The 22,915-nt window shown below is 39.6% G+C and overlaps 1 protein-coding gene and 1 long non-coding RNA gene across 7 annotated transcripts in view; one reads left to right on the forward strand and one right to left on the reverse strand.

Annotated features, from left to right (window-relative positions):
• Window positions 1-22,915, reverse strand: part of LMO3 (LIM domain only 3) — a 60,366-nt gene that overhangs the window by 636 nt on the left and 36,815 nt on the right. For all 6 annotated transcript variants that reach the window (XM_068948354.1, XM_009671939.2, XM_009671937.2 and 3 more), the window contains one exon: window positions 8,942-9,067. In XM_068948354.1, coding sequence (XP_068804455.1) covers window positions 8,942-9,067 — 126 coding nt within the window. The remainder of the gene's footprint in view (window positions 1-8,941; window positions 9,068-22,915) is intronic.
• On the forward strand, window positions 2-19,804 carry LOC104142147 (uncharacterized). Its single transcript, XR_693659.2, has 4 exons — window positions 2-826; window positions 8,362-8,619; window positions 11,161-11,294; window positions 17,215-19,804. It is a non-coding gene; the product is annotated as an uncharacterized lncRNA (long non-coding RNA).

The raw sequence follows: 22,915 nt of genomic DNA on the forward strand, positions 1-22,915 counted from the left end.
TTACAATAATAAGGCAAAAAAAGTTTCAGAAAGAAATATGTGATATGATCTTACGTTTAAGAATTGCAGCACAAGTGCTCACAGTTTTGTTGTAGCTGCTGCACAGCTCACACCTTTGCTGTCTGTTGCAGCACACACACACACATGTATATGAAAATCCAGCAGAGGAGCTGCTCTGGTATCAGAATTAATTCCATGCTTTCAGTGAAATCGGGCGCATGGAACTGCTTTTGCTTTCCTAGCCCAAGATTTCATTCCAAGCCCACCAATGACTGTGAGAGTCTTGGATCAGGTCAGTAACACATAGATGAAACAGAATAAATATCCAAGGCTACTGAGTTGAACGAAAAGTAAATTTAGTGCTTTCACACCAATCAGAAGGAAAACAAGGTGATCATATGCAGTAGAATGCTCATTAGAGATACACTGTATTATGTTGTGCAGACACATTTATATATGAATAGAAGAACATCATGGTATGTTCCAGCTGAATATTTTACTAGAATTGATTTAATCCAGTGGTTCTGAGAATCAAAATATTCTTATCGAGTATACACATAACTTTACGTAACCTGTAGTGCATATCTGGAGACAGGTAGGCAAGTATGCAGAGAGAACAGTTTTTTCTGTAGGAACCGGTTACAAATTCAGTTACGCAGCTAAATACTTTCTCTCTTGCGGTATCAGTATAGGTACCTTGTTATACTATTATGTACTTCAGAATGATCTGATTGCTGCAAACTGCTACTGAGTTATTTCTCCCGATTTTCTCTGGTGCATAGGAAAACCATCTGAAGTTTTCACTCCTGACTGTCTGGTTTCAAACGTAAGTAGTATTTCCCAGCTATGCAGTATGCATGAATATAAGCAAGCTCTTCACTGACACTCCCTCCTCTCAACCCTCTCTTCAGACAAATCCTTTTTTTTTTTTTTTTTTAAGGTATTTAGGGAAAAAGTGAATAGCGCCCAAGGTATAGAAAAATAGTTTCCCTAGTGATTGCTTTGGCAGGGTTACATTCCTTTGTTTACAGTGGCCTCTCCAGCTATAAAATATATTGGGAGGCCCTGCTCACATTATTCCAATTAAAATGAAAGAAAGTAACCTAAATGAACCCCTTAACACTGATGTGAATAAATGAAACCAGTTTCTACCAGCTAATTATGGACCTCACTACATGAAGTATTGTTTAATGTGTAACGGATTATAATGTCCTTTTTTGTATAATTTCCAAGCGATGACATCTTGGACACAATTAGGGTCAGATATAAATGCTTGTGGTGTTTATGGTAGATTTAACAACGGAGTAGCTATGGGAATAGCTGTATATGTATTTAATTGTAACAACTTAACCTTCAAATCGCTGCCTCTGCTGTAGTTGACCCAGTAAAACTACGCAAATTACACAAGTTGACCCATGCAACCCTTGATAGTGGTCTCTCTTTATCAGACAGTCAATTTCTAGCGATGTTCAAGCAGAAATCTTGGCGAATTGTCACACATTAAATTGTGTATTGAAAGCAGTCCTTTAATGTTTTGTGAAGTTGGAGGTTTAAATGAGTAGCAGTTGGACTGATTTACATTTGTGAAGATTGGAATGCTAGACAAACAGCGAACCCATTTATTTTCCAACTGGGTAGCTTTGGAAATTTATCCTTATGCTAGCTAAATAGATAGAGGGAAAATAGTGTAATAAAAAAGTGGATTGAAAAGAATTAGCTTTGCTCTTAAAGGAAAATTGGTTTGTTTATTTGTGGACTTTTTTCTGTAGGATTAATGCCTGCTGCTGATGATGATTGAAAATAGAGATTATGGAATGATTCTGAAATCTTTAAGTTGTTTACGGTCAAGACTGTTCTATAGAATTTACAGGTTCCTTCTCTTCCTCCCACCCCAGAAATGTGTTGAAATGAGGAATTCTTGAAACAAGTTCTTCAAGGGTTTCTCTAGTTTCTCTCTTTTGTATCTTTGTCCATCAACAGCAATACTGACTGAAATTGGTGTGTTTCTGCCAGATTAGGTACAAGAGTCTTAATTAGTGCTAGTACATAAAAGTGTTTTTTCCCAAAGAAGTCACATTAAAATAAAAATTAAAAAAAAAATCCTTCTTAGTTTCTATTAAATGAATACACTGATTGATATGGACTACAGCAAGAGAAATTAGGCATTGTCACAAATCAGTGACTCCATTACAGTTAGCTCAACAGTTACCAATGGGGGATTGGACCTGCGACGTCTGGCCAATAGTGCCTACCACTTAAGAAGGTCACTACACAGAGAGCCGGCTGTCCCCGCGGTTGGGCACCAGTGGGAGACCTGACCACATCTGCTCGCCCAGCAAAAAGCGCTAACTCAGAATTGTGAATGCTGTTTGGCTACATGTTCCTTTGTGATCCAATGTAATATAGAACTTGGCATAATAATTTGGTTAACATAGTAAATGAGAAATATATTGCTAAAGTGCAATTCACTTGCAGAGCAATGCTTTCACATATAGATTCCTACAGCATTACTTGTATCAAAATCCTGGCTGAAGGATTTTGTTCTTCAGCCCTCAGAAAAGCCTTTCCCAATAGAAAGCGTCAATGTGTTTTGCTTTTGCTATGTTAATGCGTTGAGCCAGAAATGCTCTACTTAGGTCTACATGGTGTTTGACAGCTCTACGCACGAGTGGCTGTAAACACACACAGTCCCACAAATCATTTACCTTCCTACCGTACAGCCGTCTTTTGGAGAGACTGCTGGTGGCCTGCCTAGACATGCTCGGCTGTGTGGTAACCTGTCGGGTGTCCATCTGTCCGCATGGCAAGACACCCTCTGCGCTCATCTGGGGCTACGTCTGTGTGCTGGAGGGTGATCATCGGTGTCTTGGGGGGAACCTTTTACTTGTGTGATACCTATGGTCCAAATTCTGTCTGTTTTCATATTGTGCAAGTTCAGTGACTGAAACACATAGGCAAAGATTGGCGGTGAGGCTTGCATGTGCCCCTGAGAATTAAATGTGTGAATTACGCATTCATTAGGTGACAAAGAGGTAAGCACCAGGTGGAAAAAGAATTTAAACACAGCATACTAGCCCCCAAGTACGAGAGAAGGCGGCTAGATGGGTGAGATGCGACAAATTCTGTCCATCCAGTGCCACACTTTTGCCCTTATCTGACTCTCAAAAGCAGACTTAGTCTCTTCTAAAGTCAAAATGGCAAATTTTCCAACTTCTTCAGTTTGGTTTTGCACACTTAAGGATTGACTGACTGGATCAGGTTTAAGACAGAAGGGGACATTCAAGACTACCCTTCCACCCCCTGCAAGAGTGTGTTTCAGTGGATTGACATAGGGTGTTAAATCAGGGCGCAACTGGGCACATATATCAAATGGAGTCAGGGAGTATACTGAGATGAATATTGATCTTTGGTGAGAAAGCAAAGTATTCTCATATTAAAATGGCAATTGGGTTAGGAGTATATAATGAGGCAAGACTGTTACTTTTCTAGCAGACAGATGGTAGTCTTCAGCCTTTTCTTTCCTAAAACCTTCTCTCGGTTTATTTAATAGGCATGCAAGATGAACAGGAAAAAATATACAATAGGCTGCATTAACATGCCAGATTGGACTTACCACCATAAATTGATAATACTGCTTTTGACATGACTGTGACATTAGTAGAATGACCATTATAATTAACCTATATCCTAGAACTCCTGTCGTATTTTAAAATGGCAAAAGGAAGGCCATTTATATTACAAAATGACCTCTGTTATCATCTTGTTTGGAAGGGGAAGGTGTGCCTAGACTAATCACAAGCAGTATAAAACTTCCATTTTGAGAAATAGCTCTTTCTCTGTTCAGAGCAGAGATTTACAGAGATCTTTCTGCTGTCATCTTTTCTGACGTACAGGATGCATGTCAAAGTACTGAAGACTTCTTAAGAAAGTGAGAGAAATATTGCTGTGAACAAAGATAGCTGTGTGTGAAGTGCCTCCTTTGGTAATGTCGGAGCTTTGTTGTAGAAAGAAACAAACAAAATATGGATGCCTTTAATTAATTGATTTCCTCTAGTACAAAGAAAGCACAGACTTACTCCATCCCCACCCTTCCACTCTGTTTTTTGCACTCAGTGATGTAACTTGTGCCTTTCATTTTCAGCTGAGTTTCCAGTATAACTCAAATTAATGCTAATCTACATGCATTACCAAGAGAACAAAGCCACTCTTTTACATCACAGTTCACACCTATGTTTACTAATTTTAGGGTTCTGTCAAAAGGTCCAGTTATTATCAAAGGCCAGAAAGTCTCAGCTGTGACTAGGTTTGTACATTTTCATCAGTAAGATGAACTAAATGCACAGAATCCTAGGTAAATGGTAAGCCAGTTCAACTTAAGATGAAAAATCGCAACTTGGTGTGTTTTTCAGTTATTATTTTTATAAAAGCTGGTATCGAAAATGTATTTTTTTTTCTAAATTTAGAGATGTTCAATGAAAATGAAGGTCTCCAAAATTTATAAAAGGAACATACACACAAAAATCTAATATTAGTGTTTGAAATAAGTATGTCCGTAACATTACATTCCACAAAATCCCCTGCTTGATAGCGAACAAAGCCAGCATTGTGTGGGCGCTCAGCAGTTTATACAAAATATGTGTTTACAGCTACATCAGGACAGTGATTTGAATGCCCATGTAACCATTCTCAGTCTAGTGCCCAGTAAAATAAAGGCTGTTTCCAAGACAGAAATGGAAAGATAGAAGAATTGATGTAAACATCCCTCAGTGACAGCAGATGGGGGTTTTTAAACCACACCCCAAGCTAACTTCAAAACGTAGACAGAAAGTATCGCAGAAGCATGAAACAAGCTTCTAAAATAGCTGAGAGAGAGTGAAAGAAAGGACACAGAAATTCAGGAAAGTGGGAAAGCCGAAGGCAGACAGAGATCATCACTACAGTCAAAAGTGTCAAGCAAAGACACAGCTGAGCCCACATGCAAGATTTTCCACTCCATTTTGCTAGTCACACACATGCAACCTGACAAAGTGTGAAAGGCAGTGTCTGTTTACAAGTGTGTTTTTCCAGTGGTTTCCCCTTTTCCTTTGAATTTTCTACAGAAATCAGCCTACATTGAGGGTACTGCCAAAGTGAGGTGAAGTGCTTCCAAGAAGTTTAATAAAGAGAGGAGAGGGGAGAGTTCAGACCATTAAGATGACTGTCACTGAGCTCTGTGGGTATTCAGGAGATGGGAAAACTCTTCATATTAAAAGGAAGCTGTACAGAGACATGAAAGATAAAGGGAAGCTAAAACCTTTAGACTAGGAGTAGAGCTTAACATTCACAAAACCCCTACAGTTTTACCACACCAGCAGCAAGAACAAAAGTATATGGCAAAAAGTGGCTGGATGGAGCAATTAGATTCTAGAGCTGAATAGCTTTATGAAAGGGAAAATACGACACAGTGCTTATTTGATACCAGGGGACTAGACTCAGCAGCTCAAGAGATCCCTTCCAGTCCTAGGTTTCTAGCATGCATTATGAGAGACATATGAGACAAGCAGGTTTTCTTCTAACTCTGAAAATCTAGCCTTCTGGAGGCCAATAAAAAGGGACAGATGCATTAAATGTTAGTTCAGGGAGAGAGTTTAATGCCTGAACAAAAAAGTCCCCTGAAACCAAGCTGCTCTAACTACCATCCACACTGAGTCTTGATCCGGATGTTGAGTAGCACATACTCAAGGATAATAAAGCAAACTGTGAAGCTGTACATAAAAGCAGGAAAAAAAAATCATTGAATTTTTCATGAAAACCACTGGCAATGGGCAGGTCTCTCTCTTGCTAGCCCAGGATCAACTGTTTAAAGGGCAAAAATATGAGGGTCATATGATAGTAAGCATAAAGAGCTGGCTGCCCCAAGGATCAGTGTGATGTGAGTTAATATAATTATTAGCAAGCTTGGAAGGCAGAAGGCATCAGAAGGAATTCCAAACAACCAGGCAGAGAATGTCAGAAGAAATTCACTGTTGGCCAACACCAAGTAATGCAAACTGAAGAAACAATTTAGTCTACTCAAGAACGTTGCATATCTTCTGTTAGGAAAAAATCTAAATGGTAGCCAGTAACTACTGCATGCTTTACAGTATTACCCCAGACATGTTGAACTTGTCTCAGTGGAATTTAAAATTTAATTGGGGAAGAGATGGTGAAGGTGGGGAAGAGAGTCAAATATACAGGTCCTGCATTAGCTGCTGAGTTCTGCTAGCTCTGTTGGTGATTTGTGGATATTGCTGATGTGTTTATAAATAAAAATATTTATCTTTAAATATACCACATTAGGGATAGTGACTGGAGTGAAAGTGAAGAGCAGACTTAAGTCAGCTCAAGAACATCATTTTGCATACAAGGGGAAGCATGGAATAAAGAAACAAAATTAAACTATTATCTTATAAACTCATCCTCACCTGGAATCTGCTGTTTGGTTTTGATACCCTATCTCAAGGAGAGAAAGAACAGAGGATCCTGCCACAGCCAATAAAAATTATTAATGGTATGGTGACAGAAAAAAGAGATTTCATAGCAGAAATATAAAAAATAATCAGTACCATGGGTCAGCTGTCCAGTATTTCTATTTTTTGTTATTATATAAGTAATGAAAAACAAAAGATTTAAAGCCATTTATTAATGAGAGAATGGACAGTCAGTGGAATGCTTTGCCATAGGAACCACAGAAGAACTAAGCTGGAGCATCCATGAAATAGGATTTATTATAAAAAACAACAAAGCTGATTCTTCAGAGTGCTACTAGCCCCAAATTATGAGGAAGAAATGTACCCTACAAGCAGCCTGTTTTATTAGGCTCCTTGAGAGCTATTGCAATATAACCAGGACTAGAGCCACTTTTGACAATTCTTCCATTTCTTTGAAACTTCTGGTACTACTCAGTGTTCTGACTAGATGAATAAACCGTATTTCAGGTACATTTAATTCCTGTGTTCCCAATCTAAGACTCTCATAAGACTATCTCAGCAACCATTTGTCCAAACTATATGAAAGGTAAAGATCAAGTAAGAGCCTAGATTGAAGGCTAAGGAATGAGAAGGCTAAGAATTATTAAATAGCCCTGGAATGCTCCACTTCAGAAGCACCTAACAGCACTTTTCTGGTGGGAATCAGTGGCTCTGGGGTAAAATATGACGTATATTAGCTGCAAATTGAAATCGTATGTTAGTTCACACTTGTTATGGCAAAAGAGGAATATTAAAAATGATCACAACAGCTTAGTTTTTGGGGGGAGAGAAAAAAAGCTAATTTCCTCACATCCAAGAGTACTAACTATGATGAAAATCTTTTGTACTCAGGGTAACAAACATTGTCTGCTTTGCTTGACTGATGAAGATTAGCTGACTTCTTACATTAAAGAAGTTTGTCTTGTATGGGCTGAAGTGACAAGACAATAACTAAGTGCTAATTGTGCATAACCAACACTAAAGATATGCAGCCCCATTATGGCATGTAATAAATGAAGCGAACAACAGAAATATATTAGGCATTTTAATAATGATACTAGAAGAGTGGTTTGCAGAAACAGGGATGTGAAGGGTTTAAGAAACGAAATCTTGGAGTGTGCATGTGTCTTACTTGAATGGGCTCTACTGGGAGGCTCTGCCTGCCTCACTCGGAGTACGGCTTTTTAGTTCTGTGGCAAGACAAAATTGATATAGGACTTTAAACAGCATTAGAACCCGTAATTACTTTGCATTATTATATACTTTAAGCAGTGCTTATTACTTGCCTGGTATCTTAATTTCCCATGCAACATAATGAAAAAGGTCAATTTGGCTTTTTTTAAGAGTGTAATTGTAGTGTGCTATACTTATTAGCAGCTGTACATTTTATGGTTCTTTAGGGATGTTTGATTTTTAAATGACTACAGTGTTACAAAATAATACACTGTAGGACAACGTGAGCTAGCAAAGCTTATTTAGAGCTCTATCTAACTTTGGTGTGTTGGACTATTATCTTACTAAGTTTTTGTTACTTCCCTAGAAAGGCACATCTCATGTGTTTCTTCCCACCTGAAAATGAAAAAAATGAACACTAAAAAGCCTAAATAGGATCATGTAATAACTGCAACAATGTAATAGGTACATTAAGGAGTGGAGATAATCGGTTCTTTCATTTCCTACCTCATAGAAGTCAATGCCAAAGCTGCCAGTGACTCTCACAGATTGTACTCTAAAAATGGAAATGGAGCTTTCAGTGAAAACTCTGCTAGGATTTGGCCATGCACTCTGAGTGTAGTTACTGCAGGTTTGGCTGTATCTGTCTCTGAAAAATTCCGTTTTTACAATTTTACGATTTTTGGTCTTCATTCTGCAGCTGTGCCGTATGGGTGACTCTTCAGACCAAAATGTCAGGTTTGGACCCTTGGGAAGTTTATAACCTCCAGTTAGAAGGTGGAAGTCAAAACAGGGCACAAGAAGTCCAGTGCTGCTACAGAGAACACGGTGGGAAGCAACATCTTTTAAATTTAAGTGATTACAGCTCTGTCAACAGCAAGAAACATGTATTTTAGAAGAAATTTATGGACAAAACTGAAGAATTTAAATAAAATTAATGTAACAAAGGTGACAAAAGGTATGTACTGCTGTGTTCCTCTACAGCAAAGGATCTCAGAGTTCTTTATAAATATTAATTAATTAAACCTGACAGACAGCCTTGTGAAGGACAGGAAGTAACATTATTCTTTTTTATTGATGAGGGATTTGAGGCACAAAAGTTTTAAGTGTTTTGGCCAAGGTCATAAAGGATGTTCTGCATCGGTCCCAGGAAAAGAATCCAGGTCTCAATCTTGGGCTTCCTCTGCCAGGTAAATGTTTCCTCTTCGCTTAAATGTATGCACACGCCAGTGCCGAATGAGCGCTTAGCTTACGGAACAAACCCAAGAATATTCTCTTACCTCTGATTACAAAGTTGACAGGCAAAACAGTCCAGGTGGTAAACGTTGTCCTTGGCTCTCATCACCATCTCAAAAGCAGGTATGAGCTTACTGCAGGCAGCACAGTTTCCTGTAACTCCAAATAACCTGAAGACACATAAAGAAAAAATATTCCTGAAGATGCTTAACTGAAAAGAAAATCACACTTTCATTTTTTATCTGGGATTTTTCAACAGTTGTCTGTTTTTTGGATTGACGTCCCTTTGAAAGGCTGGTTTTTTTTTCGGTGGTACAAGTCTGTCCAATTTACAATATAAAGGTGTCATACGTTTTGCCAGGGAGAGCTTTATAAAACAGTGATGGCCTAATATTGCGCCTATTGTGATGTTGGTTTTTATGCAGGTTATACTGACCTTTCTTGATAAAAGAAACATCTTGTTAAACAAAACAAAGAAATAGTAAACACATCAGGAATGTTACATAACTGTGCAGACAGAGGTCAAGCTGTTCGAATACGCAGCGAGAATCTTCTACTTGTATCATGCTGTAAATACGAGAACCACATAACCTTGGCTTTTGGTGCTATTTATTATTAAAACATACTTTAGCTAGAAAAGAAATAACACTTGAAAAAGCCAATATTCTTCGCATTTTTGACATCTAGTGCTAAAAGCTTTACCACTATTATTAAAAGAACATTTTATGAACAAATCATTTAAATCGTCAGAAAGCATTAGTGGTTCATGCACCTTACAACCCTATACCATAGTTATTGCTATGATTATGTTATTCAGGTAGCACATTAAAGTAAATGAGGCTGTAAACTATATATAGTCACATCAGGAGTAGAAGTATAAAATACTGTAAGAACAATATGAAATGCTGGTTTTGCCAGACATCTATATAAATTTTTTTAAATTCTCTTTGTTAAAAGATTTTTCAGTACTTTTCAAGTGGGTGTATTACAAAAAAAATCACACACATGCGTCCTTTTGTAACAGAGAAGGATTATAATGAACAAGAAAAAATATGTTAGCTCTACATGGCAGCAATCTTTGAAACTAAGTTTGTTTAAACTACTTAATAGTTGTGATGGATTATTAAAAGTAACACTCTGCTTGTGCATAGCAGTTAATGCTGTTTTTAACTACGAAGCACACTAGATGAAAACGCCACATCTGCCAGTTTTCTTTTTTTCCTCAACATCAGGCTGACAGCAGAAAAATATAATGGCTCTCAAGGGAAACACCAAATTAAAAGCAGTTCTAAACTAATGAATTCAAAGGTGCTCTGTAGAAAATTCAGTTTGGTAACATAAAAATGAACGCAGCTTTTTAATCACATCCCTCCATTTTACTGAACTTCAGGAGTTACCAACAAGCCTACTTAATTCCAAGTCCTTTTACCTTCTGCTGCTACTTAAGATGCACTTCCTGCATAATACGTGCCTGTTTGTTTTTAAAGTTGCAAACCGTTTTCTGCATGACTGTCTGGCATGCCGGTAACCACGATCACTGGGAGAAGTTCTGGGACAAGGCCAGAACCATCAGCTCCTGCTAGGATTACTCAAGTCAACTTCTCTTTCGGTGCAGTCTCATTACTAAAATTATAGATTATATACAGAATACATGTATTCGCTTTGCAAAACATTCTGTTTCTGCCGTCTCCACCACAGCCTTCCTGCGTGGGTTTCGGCAAGGTTATCCTAGGTCCACTCAGACTCTCATTCCTCTTCTGTGAAAAGGACACAAAACTTAGTTGCCTTTCGTAGTGGTTGACTAGTTTCACGCTGAAAAAGACTAACCTCGCTGACCAAAGGCCCAGGTATTTTTTCCTTCATATCTGCATAGCAGATGATGGCAGTTTAGCTGGACAAGGAACGCAGTTCAGGCTGCAAAAGGTACCGAGTAAGGACTGTGGGTAAACGCTGCTGTTACACCGTATGGTTATACCAACGGGAACGAGGCCTGCCACAGCACCGTTTGAGCACAAACATGAAAACCGCCCCGCCGACTTCAAGCCTGGAGGGGGATGAGACAGCAGCTCAATGGTTGGACGGTTTGGGCGCAGCAACTTCATCCTTGAGACTGAGCTCAAGCCCTTGCTGGGGAGGGTGCTGGGTGCAGGTGGTGCCACCTTTCCCAGCCACGTCCCCTCTGCAGGGGGTGGTGTGGGTGGTGTGGGTGTGGGTGTGAAAGTGGGAGTCCATTACACTTACAATTGCGATTTACATGTTGCAGAGCAGTGAAACAACTTGGGATTGTCACGCAGCCTCGCAAAGGGTGGAGAGATTCACTGCGCCGGCGTCCACTCTGTGTGGGTTTCCACACTGTTCTCAAGTAAGAGACCCCCCCTCCCACAGAAACTGCTTCAGGTAAGCACCGGATATATACAATTTTTTCAATTATGTAAAAGAAAGGAGGCCTTCCTTGCCGTTAGTTCTTCCCCACCACATACAAAACAAACATGTGAGATTTATATTAGCTATTGTTAATTTTGGATAAAGCTGTTTCTATGAAGAACATAGTTTTCTCCCATTAATAATAATAATAAAAAACCCACAATGCCATTTTGAAATTCTGGACATAGTTTCCCCCAATTTCAATTGCTCTCGCTCCCTGAGCATTTATCAGCTACCTGATTAGAATTTGTTTCCACACAAACCATTGATCATCAGCCTATTACTAGGCAAATGACAGTTAATTACCCACTACATTAACCACTGGGACCTGAGACCTGCTTCTGCTGCCATCAGTCAACATGATAAATGTGGCAAGTTCAGTAATGCATGGCCAGCCCTGAGCTGCCTGCTATAGTGTGAACAACCCTCAATCTCACTTCCAGGCCCAGGAAAATCTATGGCAATCTGCATAATTACAAGCTCTGGGTTAATAACAGACAAATGATTTGTTGCATCTAAACAAAGTCCTTGGAATGGGCCTGGTCTCCTGTGGCTGCCGGGGCTGCTGTTCTGCCACTGGTGCGCTTCCCCGTACAACGCGTGCGAAACACATCCCCGACGCTGCATCCTTCCAATTTGTTGCCCTCCAATTTATGGATTCTGCATATGTGATTTTTAATCATTAAAGAACTCTTGAAGCAATATTATCTTAATTATTCTCTGCTGCAACCAGGGAATTAGGCTTCAGATAAAATTTTCTTCTTCTGTGCACTTTCCCTGCCTCGCTGGAGGCTCCATCAGTTTTCATCTACACCTGGACTCTGAAATTCTAATGATGAATTATTGCCCCTTTTCCTAAGAGGGCGAACCTTACAAGGGAACATTTTACTGAACTGTCAGCTCACAGACTGAGTGCGGAGATGCGGAAATCTGATCTAATTTACTGCAAAACGATGCATTTGTTAGACTTTCTCCTCAGTTTTGTCCAAGGATCAAGAGATCAGTCAAGAGCCACCCTTCATGTACTCCTTTACACAAGAGTATGTGCTCTAGACTCTCCATCTACTGTTTTGTTTTCCTCTCCTCTTGAAACTTGTGAGGGAAACAAACTCATAAACATACAAATTTTACTACTGGAGAGAACAAACAGTTTCACAACAGCATCTTTGCTGCAGCTGAGGCACTGAGCTACGGTCTCTTGCTCGGTCTGGTTTCCCCAAAAGGTGTCAAGCATTTCGTTTCTGCATAACACTCACAGTTGCCTGGTATCTTTCTGTATTTTATTTACCATTTTCTCTGTAGTGGGAGAATGCTTAAACTCACTCCTTTCTCATCTGCTTACACATAGACCAGTAGACTGTGACCTAGTTACCTTAGCGGATTAGAAAACTGCTCCTTACTCATTTCACCTAGGAGAAAGGGACTACAAAATTTAAAAGGACACAGGTGAAACTTTTATCTTGATATTCTGCACCAATCTCTGAAATTTTATATTTATACCATATATACAGAAACAGAGATTAGAACAATCAGCAGCAGCAAGTGTATTCGCTCTTAATGTATTTGACTCGTACAGAACATCCTGAACAGGGCTAAAAAATGAAAGATATGCAAAAAAACTTCTGCAAGCAAACCCAAACCTGACATTTTGAACAGCAGAAAATGGGCTTATGCACCACACTATTGATTCTAATTTCCTAAGTTTACTAAATTAAAAACCTGAAGGTCAAGTACTGATAGATGAGAGGAAGGAAAAAGGCAGAAGAGGAAAGAACAGAAAAAGGGAGTAAATAAAAAGTAAATATGCAAAAGCGCAGAGAACTTGACAAAATGGCATTATACTTATGATCCATGTGCTTTTTAGAGGGACCTAGTCTAATCACTTGAAATCAATTTTCATTCACTTCTAGAGATTTTGGATGAGGCCCCAAGTAAGGAGGGGAGACCCGGTTCTCATTATTAGCTTAGAAATGCCGTATTACAGAACTGTCCAGTTAGCCAGAACTGCACATGCACTAAGATGAAGCTGACTTGGACCATAATTCTTTACCAAACTACCTGGGACTTTTAGCAAGATTTTGCATCTCGTGTCATTTGTTACTGCGGCTTCCAAAGGTTTCTTCCTTTTTGCTGCTCTTGTTTGAGAACTTCCTCTGTTTTGTTCTGCTACTATCCATTGTTTTGCTACCAAAAGCACTTTTTTGGCCTACTTTTTTGTATTAAAATGTAGCATGATTTGGGTAAGATTTCTGGATTTTCAGTTTGCACTAAGTGTACAAACTCTCTGCTTGCACAGATGTTGCAAAATGAAGGAGAAAAAAACACCTTGAGATTTAGGAATGACAAAGAAGACATTAAATGGCATTTCTCCTGCGGCACAATAATTATGTATAATATCACATGGTTTCAAATTACTTTTCTCCTCATTCTCAATACTGGGTTAACTAGGTTCATTAGGGAAAAATATATATGGCGTCTGAGTTCTAAACTTGCCTTTGCCACTAACTGATTGGGCGACCTTGGCAACTCACTTAATTTTGGTCTCAATTTACTCATAACAAGGAGGTGAGACCTAATTTTCACATGGTGATATCCCTGCTAGATAGTTGTTGTTTCTATAAAAAATTTAAATGATACTTTCAAACCACTGTTCTCTACAATGCATAAGGGATAAAAAATAAAACATACTCTCTTTTAAATGTAATCAGACATTTACCGAAATAGACAATCAACTTTTTTTCCTAGTAGGCATGTGTATTATTCAGGATTTCAATTCAAACGCTATGTACTGAAGGTAGAATTTGGCCCTGAGCAGGTATTTCAGTCAGCTTAACATGCTATTTGCAGAACCATAAAACCACATAAAAGAATCTAAAAGTTAATGAGAGAGAGAAAATTTATCTAGGGATCTAGATTAAAAAGCGCCCTGAAAAGCATAGTTTTAGAGAACATGTAATCTTTACATGCTGAATGTTATTTAGAATATTAGGTGGAGATTTAAAAAAGTTTCTAAGTGACTCAAGTCACAAGTACTGCTGGCTTTAAATGGTCTTTATTCTTTTATTTCCCACAAGATATTTCTGAAAAACTTCCCTCTCAAATTGCACAGAAGAGGAAGCAGGTAAATTTGTCCCACTTGCATTTTTATGAACGCCCGGAAAACTTATTTCACTCCCACCCATCCTCAGTTCCCTGGAACAGCTTTCTAAATGCCCAGTGAAAATGAAACATGCTTCTAGCCAAGGGGAGAAGAGAAACTGCCCCACTTTTCCTACTGACATTAAAACATGCAAAACCAGTAGAAGCGAGAGAACAGAGTTCCTATTCAACCTCTTCATTTGTAGACCTCTAGACTCTGCACTCACTAATACCCAGTAAAAGATTTCTGGCGACTTTGCTTGAATTAACTCTAGTCTAGTAATCAACAACGGCTGGCAAAACGGAGACTCTATACAAAGAAAGGAAAAAGGTGGGAACCTACCGAAACCCAGGAGAAAACGGCCACTTCTGAAACTCTTCTGGATTCCCTTCTGTATACTCATTACTGCTTATAAATCCTTCTCTAACTCCCTGTATTTTCAAGCCTTTCATTGACAAAATTGGGGTGTCAGAAAAGGAGACTGCTATGAAGTTGCAAGCAAGGGTGCTCAACACACTTAAGCACTCAGCCTTCAGGCTAGATAATTCGGTGCTCCTCAGCTGCAGGCGAGGCAGCCAGATTTTCGTAAGAGCCAGCATTCTGGGTGCTGAATTATTTTAGAAAATATAAAATCACAGTGTCATAATATGGGAGCATTTAGACATATTTGATAGCCTGATCCTTATTTAGATGCCTATTCAAATTAGCTTAAAAACCTGCCCTCAATTTCAGATACTGAAAAAAAGATGGAAAAAAAAAAAAAAAAGAGATGAACAAAACAGAGCTTCTAGCTTAAGTGGGTTAAGGAAGCCATTTAAGCACAGTTGTTGAAGTGTGTGTTTTAAACCCCTACTAAAATCAAAGGCTGATTCACTGTTTGCCTTCTTTGGTAATGCTGCGAAAGGAAGGTTACTTTTGCCAAACTAGAGCAGAGAAGCCTTTTCACCTCCACACCCTTTGTTTTATTTTAAAAGCCAACTCAGACACAGCAGAATTAACTTGACATTGGAGGTATGCTGATATTCATAACACTGCCCGTTTGCAAGGATACCCTGACTGTTACACCTGAAAACACAGCTCCAGTTCATGGAGGGCAAGCTGCAGTACATCTCCAAAGCCTAAGCTACTAAGAATTTAAGTTGGTTGATAGCTGGATCGCGGACAAATGGAAATGTGATGGTAAGGCATGGTTGTAGCCTTGCAGCACATTGACACTCTACTTCTGAGAGTGTAGCTTTTGTGTTTAGCTAAGCCGCGTGTGTGAGTAATCCCACCTGGCTTCAGCTGGACTGCGTGTTAGGTTTAGCACTTGTGTAAGTATCTGCAGCATGATATATGCACTGAAACTGGAGGTGCAAACCTTTCTCAGATGAAGCTACTGTTTTTTGTGCTGTTCTACTGCACACACCTATTACAGAATAAAATAATTGTATGTAGTACAAAGTCCAATAGTTAATACAGCTTTTTTGTCTTTCTTGCTCCTCAAGTTTTATGTATTGCTCTCATCATTGTGGATCTTAATTAAATGTAACAAGAGCCATTCCCATCCGTGCGGATTTCCAGTACGGTGCAGATCTGTGTAGAACACATTGTCAAACTCTGTCTTGTGCCTGTGGAAGTTCATGAAACCGAGCCTTTTTTCCTATGCAGACTGCAAGAAAGAATTCTTTATGTAAAGTTAACATGGACAAATTCCGTCTTCAAACACCTCAACATCAGACATTCAAAACAAAATACAGATTTTCTTATATATCCTTCCCTAATTAGGTTATTTGTGTTCTGTGAAACTTGCCCTGCAGTCTAAGCTTTCATTTTGAGTAAGTATTACCAGCCTTAATTTTGGCTCCAAAAATTTGAAGCGTGACGAGGCATAACTGAGGTAACGCCACTTTTCTAAATCTGCAGTTTTAAAAAGCTTTGGGAGGTGGGAATTCTGTTGTTTGGACAATGCAGTGTTAACGCAGAAGCTTAAATCACACAACTTTTAAAAGCCCTTGTTCATCTTAGGAGCAAATATAGTTACATCGTTTATGTCACAGTCTGCTACCCTGTCCCTTCAGTCATGCAGCCAGATCATCAAACTTTCAGTTTAAAGCTAAAATGCAATTTTAAGAAGTATTCTGGCCTAATTTACGATCTTCTTTTAATCAAGTTACAGTTTTGTTTCATTTTAAATTTACTTTAACCGCTCTCGTTGACGCAGTTGAAAAGCAAGGATGATTGTGCACAGTGCGCAGTGATGTATGCCTGATATTGTGGAAATAAATTCAAGTTAAAAATGACCTCCCAATGCACTCAGGGCTCTGCTTTGCACCACCACTCATGCATCGTGACATCCTTAAACTTCTACCAGTAAAGTCAACATCAATATTACATCCATTTCTACAAAGCAACCATATAAACTTCATCTTTCTACACATGCTTTACTCTAAATCATGCATATAAATCCATCTACACGCACAGGCTGAATCTAAAAATTTGGAGATATTCAGCTGATGTGTTTTCGTTGTCAAACGAGAGCAACTTAAAACCAAATTTAATGCCCAAGTCCAACAGGAATAAGGAGCCCTGCAATATCCCAACCTCATTCCCAGTCTAGGAGTAGGTCTAACTGGCACAGCATAGTGGCATAGTTCAGGGCCTGCAAAGTGCTGTGACTGTGTCTGTGTGGCACTGCACCTGGGCTAATTAGGTTAATCTCCCAGCTCATTAGCCGCTTGCATTGCCACTTAGCTGTATCTACACTGTTTCCAGATCTGGAAGCTACTTTGTGTCGTACCGTATGGAGGTCCCTGAAGGCTGTGCCTGCAACTGTTCTGCCAAAGCATCGCTGAGCTTCGCCAGCCTCCTGCTCTCGCCGCTTCTTACCTGAAGGCTTGATCTCGACAAGACTCCCAGGGACAGGCTGGATGGCAGCAGGTCGGGGACCGCAGCTATAGTGGCCCCAGGAGTGTTGTGCGTACCTGCCGCATGGATACCATGCCATGCAACAGCCAGCTATCCTTGTGGAAATGCCATACAGCTGAAGTCAGCAGAGCAGATGACCTGCATCCCCTCCTAGAAGGGAACCAGAGCCACAAGCAATGTGGATGTGTGAAGCCTGTGACTTACCCTCAAACTGCATATAGCCCTATGTTGCTGCAGAAGAAGTGGCAACCCGAAAAAGAAGCTTATGATGTGCATTTCAGATTCATCCCTATCCCCATCCCACCTTCGTGCAAAGAGCTAAACAGAAAAAAAAAAAAAGACACTTTTTAGAGCAAATGCAGAGGCATCTAAGAAGAAAAGGAACTGAATGAACAGAAAGCCCCCTGATGAGCAGTGGCCAAGCTCCTATCGTTTTCCAGCAATTCTATTATTTCCCCAATGACTAAGGAGAACAGGTCTAAATGGTGCATATGGAGTTTGCCCCTGGAGATGGGGGAAGGGAAGGAAATTAAGGTACAAATATATAATTAGCTGCCTAATGTGAGGGACATAAAACACAGACATTTTTCATTTTGCCCCAGAGGTGACTGAGAATGTAGAACCTCTGGGTAAGAAATCAATGCACAAACTGTCAGGTAAATACATACTGAAATAGAAGTGGGGGGTAAGTTAATAGTTCTATGAGGTCATATAATAAAGTCCATAGTTCTTTCATCAGTGCTGTGAACAATGCAGTTACTGTGTTTCTCCCCTGGTGTAACAGCAAAGACGGTTGCTAGACTCAGAAAATAAATTATGCCATGCTTTATTAAATGGTAAACAGCTGTTCCAGCCACAATACAGCACATGCTAATTGAAGAATGCCTTAAGCAGTCCTATAATAAAAGGCTTTTAAGAGCTGGAGAGCAAAAAAAAAAAAAAAAAAATTCAGCATCATGACAGACTTACTATCACGGCTTCCCTTAGTTAAAATTCAACACATGGGTCATTCAAGGTGAGAAGTACATTCTGGGAGAAGATCTACAGTAATGAACATTTAAGAATCATTAGCAGGCTCTTTCATGCCATGATGCTGTAGGCAAAGACATGTTTAGGTAGGAAGTGCAGCCACAAGGTTCTCATCATATTTCCATGTCTTGTTTTGCTGGGAGATATGTATCGAGGAATACAAGAAATGTGCAGGAAGAATCGTTCTTTCTACGGTGATGATCCCCAGCCAGGAAACCTCACTGCTCATGGGAATCACCCTAGAAATCTTGGCAGAGAATGGCAGGTAGGCTGTAGGCCATAAGAGAGCATAAATATAACAGACAGAGGATGCTAAGGTGGCAATGAGAGCCCCACACTGGCCGTTGTCCCCAAGTAGATGTATCGCCGTACCTCCACACAGCCCCATCCTCTAATGCCGCGCGGGTCTGCCAAGCGGAAAAGGTGTGCCCAGCTTTTTGAAAGGGGTTGTGAGGAAGGCTGAGGTACAACCTTTCATTACCTTAAGAGGTTCACGATGAAACTGGGTAGGGAACATGAGCTAATGTTTCGAGCAGGGAAAAGTCTCCATTCCTAGTCACCTTGCTAAGTGGCATTGATTAAATATCCCCTCTTTCCACCTCAATTTTCCTGTCTTTACTTTATATTAAAAGGACAACAGGAAGCTTGGTGAGCAAAAGTCCCTCAAGAGCCCTGACTGATAGCTACTATGAAAAATATAAATGTATTTAGAGCACCTACTCACTGCCATAGCATTTGCCCAAGAATGACATTCAGATTTATGGTATTCAGACTACCAGACACCTGCTTTCTGGAAAATTGCTTGCAGAGTTAAGCTAGATGTGTGTGCGTGTGCTTGTGTGTATGCATGTGTGTAAAATAAAAATAGCAACATAGTCCTACAGAGAGGATAAGAAAAAGAACAATTTTTTCCTTCTATACAATACAATAAATTCCTTCACAGTATTTAGAGTTTCTCCATTCCAAAAACCACTGTAAGATGAGTGCTGTGAGATGAGTAAGAAGAGATTTTTTATGTTTGCAATAAGAGAAGTGCTTAAAAATTAGGAAAAAGGATGTGCGTCAATCCATTAGATGGCATGCAAATACTTCATTCTGTTCATATAAATCATATGACGTGTTTGCAAATTCATGCCACAAAGCAACGGCTTAATAGAACTGCTCTTCCTATAGAAATGGAAACAGGTTAAGTTTTCCTTCATTGGACTATGTGTGCGTTTTCTTTATAAATAAAAGCTGCAGTATCCAAGGTATTTCCTTTGTTGTGTCACCTTTAGGACTTACTATTTGAAGTATTCCATTGAAATGGCTATGCTCTGCACAGTGTTCAGAATTTTAAGTAAAACCTTAAACAGCTACAAATCAAAGCATCAAGGTACTTTGAAGAAGCATATACACTACATACATCATATGCTGCATGCATATGCATTGCTGATATCTATATCTCATCAACACGTTCACAAAAATATTACAGCTTTGGGAAAAATTATTTCAAATAAAATATAAACATTAAAATAATCTCAATTTCGAAACTCAGATTTCAGCATATTTAGGGTCGATTCTAGAAATACACTTTCAAAATATGTCGGATTCTGAGACATACCTGCATGACATTTTTCTGTATCATTTGTTTTGTTTTCGGTATCATTTGTTTTACAGTAAAACAGGAAGATATATTAATCTAAATAATTATAAATAATCAATTTTTGCTCTCATTTATTTAATAAAATGCTTAGGTTTTAAGGTGCTCATATTTTTACACCTGCATCTGGGCTTATAGTTTCCTCCTAACTCTGTATGATTTTTGTCCCTCTGCTAAAAAGAGTGCTTGAGAAAATTCTGTGCAAATGTCTCACTCAAATTTATAATTAATGTAGCAGAAAATTATATTACTAATTAAATAAAACTGAGCACAAATTGAGGCAAATGCTGGAAGCATTATAAACGGTATAAAGTTAGGAAGAGAACAAAATCGCAAACAATGAGTAGGTAATGTAACTGCATATATTAGAAACATCTCAATTATTACATCCACAAAGGCAGAACCTAAAAAGCAGCATTTCATAAGAAGGTGTCATGTTGACATATATTGCTCATTAAAAAAGGTGCCGTTTGTATATGGGTTACTGTTCTTCATATGCATGAATATTGGTAACACATTGTGGGAAAGGAAAGCCCTTGAGATTTTGTGTAGTTTGAATATTTAATGTAACAATAGTTTGCTCCCTAATAAAGAAAGGAAAGAAATTTGGGAGCCCAGGACATAAATCTGCCTATTTATTATTTTACACTGGCTACAGCTGTGGATCAGCATCCTCTGCATAACTCTCAAGATGTGCTGTTAAAATTACGGTGGCTGCGTGTAGTAGCTGCTGCTTAACCAAAGCCACAGAGACTACAAATGCAAAGCTCCCCCCGTTCCCCCTTTTAAGCAGAAAATACACAAGTAGTGTATATATAATATTTGTCTATAATATATATGTGTACTAACCTGCTAGTTATCTCTGCTTACACTCAGGCTGTCAGGAAACTGTCAGCTGTAAAGGCGATAAGGTGGGCAGTTTAAAGAAGATACTGAAGCCTTAAGCTTCTTAATGTGCCAAGAATCAATCCCATGAAAGCAAACAACTTGAAAAAGGGTTATATGTATTTAGGAAATCTCTTAGCTCCCCTTGCTTTTGCTGCAACTGGAGCTAGCGCTGGAGTTTTCTCACCCTAATGACCCCTGAAGCAGCCCGGAGGGATTGTGAAACAAGGCCGTTACACAAGGCAGCTTGCTAATTGAGAAGTTGATCGGGGGTAGAGGAATCCTGCTTTACCGCGTTAAGTGTCCAAATCAAGCATGACTAGATTGACGTCGCCAAATCGCTGTCTGGAGGCCACTCCAAGCCAGGAGCAGCAGGGCTTTTCACACCTGATAGGCCCTCACTCTATCTACATCAAGTCACATTAAGAAGGGAATGGATTACACAAGTGGAGCCTGTGCCCCTTCAGAGCGCCGCTCCCGCTGCCTAATTGCTGCTCCCTAGTCTCCGAAAAAGGAGCAAATACGCGTAGGTGTCAAAAGGAGGCAGTACCTGTTCCGGTGACAGAGCCCACCTTCCCCTCCCCTCCAAAAAAATAGGAGAGGCGCTCTGGCTTCAAGGCAAGCAAAGTAGAAGAATGAATGCGTCAGGCTGTACTGAACGTTTCTGCACAAAACTGCTCTGCAAAAGAGGGCGGTCAGGGGAATCATGCCATTGTTCAAAGTCGTCGTAACACGAAGGGCTTAAATGGTACTCTGGCCTTCAAATATTAACTCCCGGATCCCCTCAACCGTCTTGTAAGACGGGGAGGCGTGAGCATTCGCCGGAGAGTTAGAGAAACTGAGGCTGGGGGACTCTGAAGCACAAAGGACCATAAAATGCTGAACTCCTAGGCTTTTCAATCAGAGATGGATGTCTAACTGTCTTTTATACCTCTGAAAATCCCCCTCATCAGCAATTTGATCAAGGTGACCGAGAGCGTGTGGGATTTAATCCCATCTAGGATTAAAACTCAACAGTTCCTGCCCCACAGTCCTCAGCCTGCACCTGCTTTAAAAGAGGTCAGCTCTTATTTTTGTGTACCGTCAGGAAAGGCGGCCACAACGTGGTCAAGGTTGTCTTGTCAATTTAGCTGTTATTTATGTAGAGCAGGGGGCCTCCTGAACTGTACTGAGGGAAATCTGGGACCGAGAAGGAAATACATCAGGAGGTGAGTAGTCAGCCTCTGAAATCCAGCAGGGACGGCCACAGTCAAATACCTGGGGGGACGTTTTACAAGCACGAGTAAACATTGGGGTAAACAACCTCTGTTGTTATACAATGACACAGAAGTACACTCCACAGCAGGAAAGTCAAATACGGACCTTCGATATGCTACCTATTTAGATGTAGAAAATGACTACAGAAAGTCAAGGAGTAGCGGGCTAATGCAGTTTGGAGGGCCAACCATTAGAGAGTGACTACAAGGCATTACATGGGGAATATTTTCATCTTTACTTTGAAATTTTACTAAAAAAAATGAAATAGTTTCTTTTTTACAGAAAATAAACCACATATGCCACTTGCTGCATAAATTCATTTTCTCCCTGAAACTTAGGGAACTTTCTGCGAAAAAAATCTAACTATGGTTTTACTAAACCTTTGATATAAGTGTGAAGAGATGGTAGTAGTGGGAAAAAAAATCTCAAAAGCATCAATAAAAATTATTACGTGAGAAACGTCATCTAGCCGTAGGTGACACACACTATATATATTGTATTACACAGTGAGTTTCACTTAATTTTAAATGGGGGTCATCAAATTACATCTCTGGCATGACAACAGATAACTGCAGAGATCAGGATGAAATCCTCCTTTCCCTGCAATATCCCAAACACCAACAAATCTCAAGTAGCTTGGCAAAAGTTGGCTTGCACTGCTTTGCCACCCTGCCCCCAAAACTGTAGCTACAGGTTCCCCACTACTATTGCTGGATAGCAGATACAATGGAGTAA

The sequence above is a fragment of the Struthio camelus genome, chromosome 1 (genome assembly GCF_040807025.1).
Source record: "Struthio camelus isolate bStrCam1 chromosome 1, bStrCam1.hap1, whole genome shotgun sequence".
NCBI classification, from domain to species: domain Eukaryota; kingdom Metazoa; phylum Chordata; class Aves; order Struthioniformes; family Struthionidae; genus Struthio; species Struthio camelus.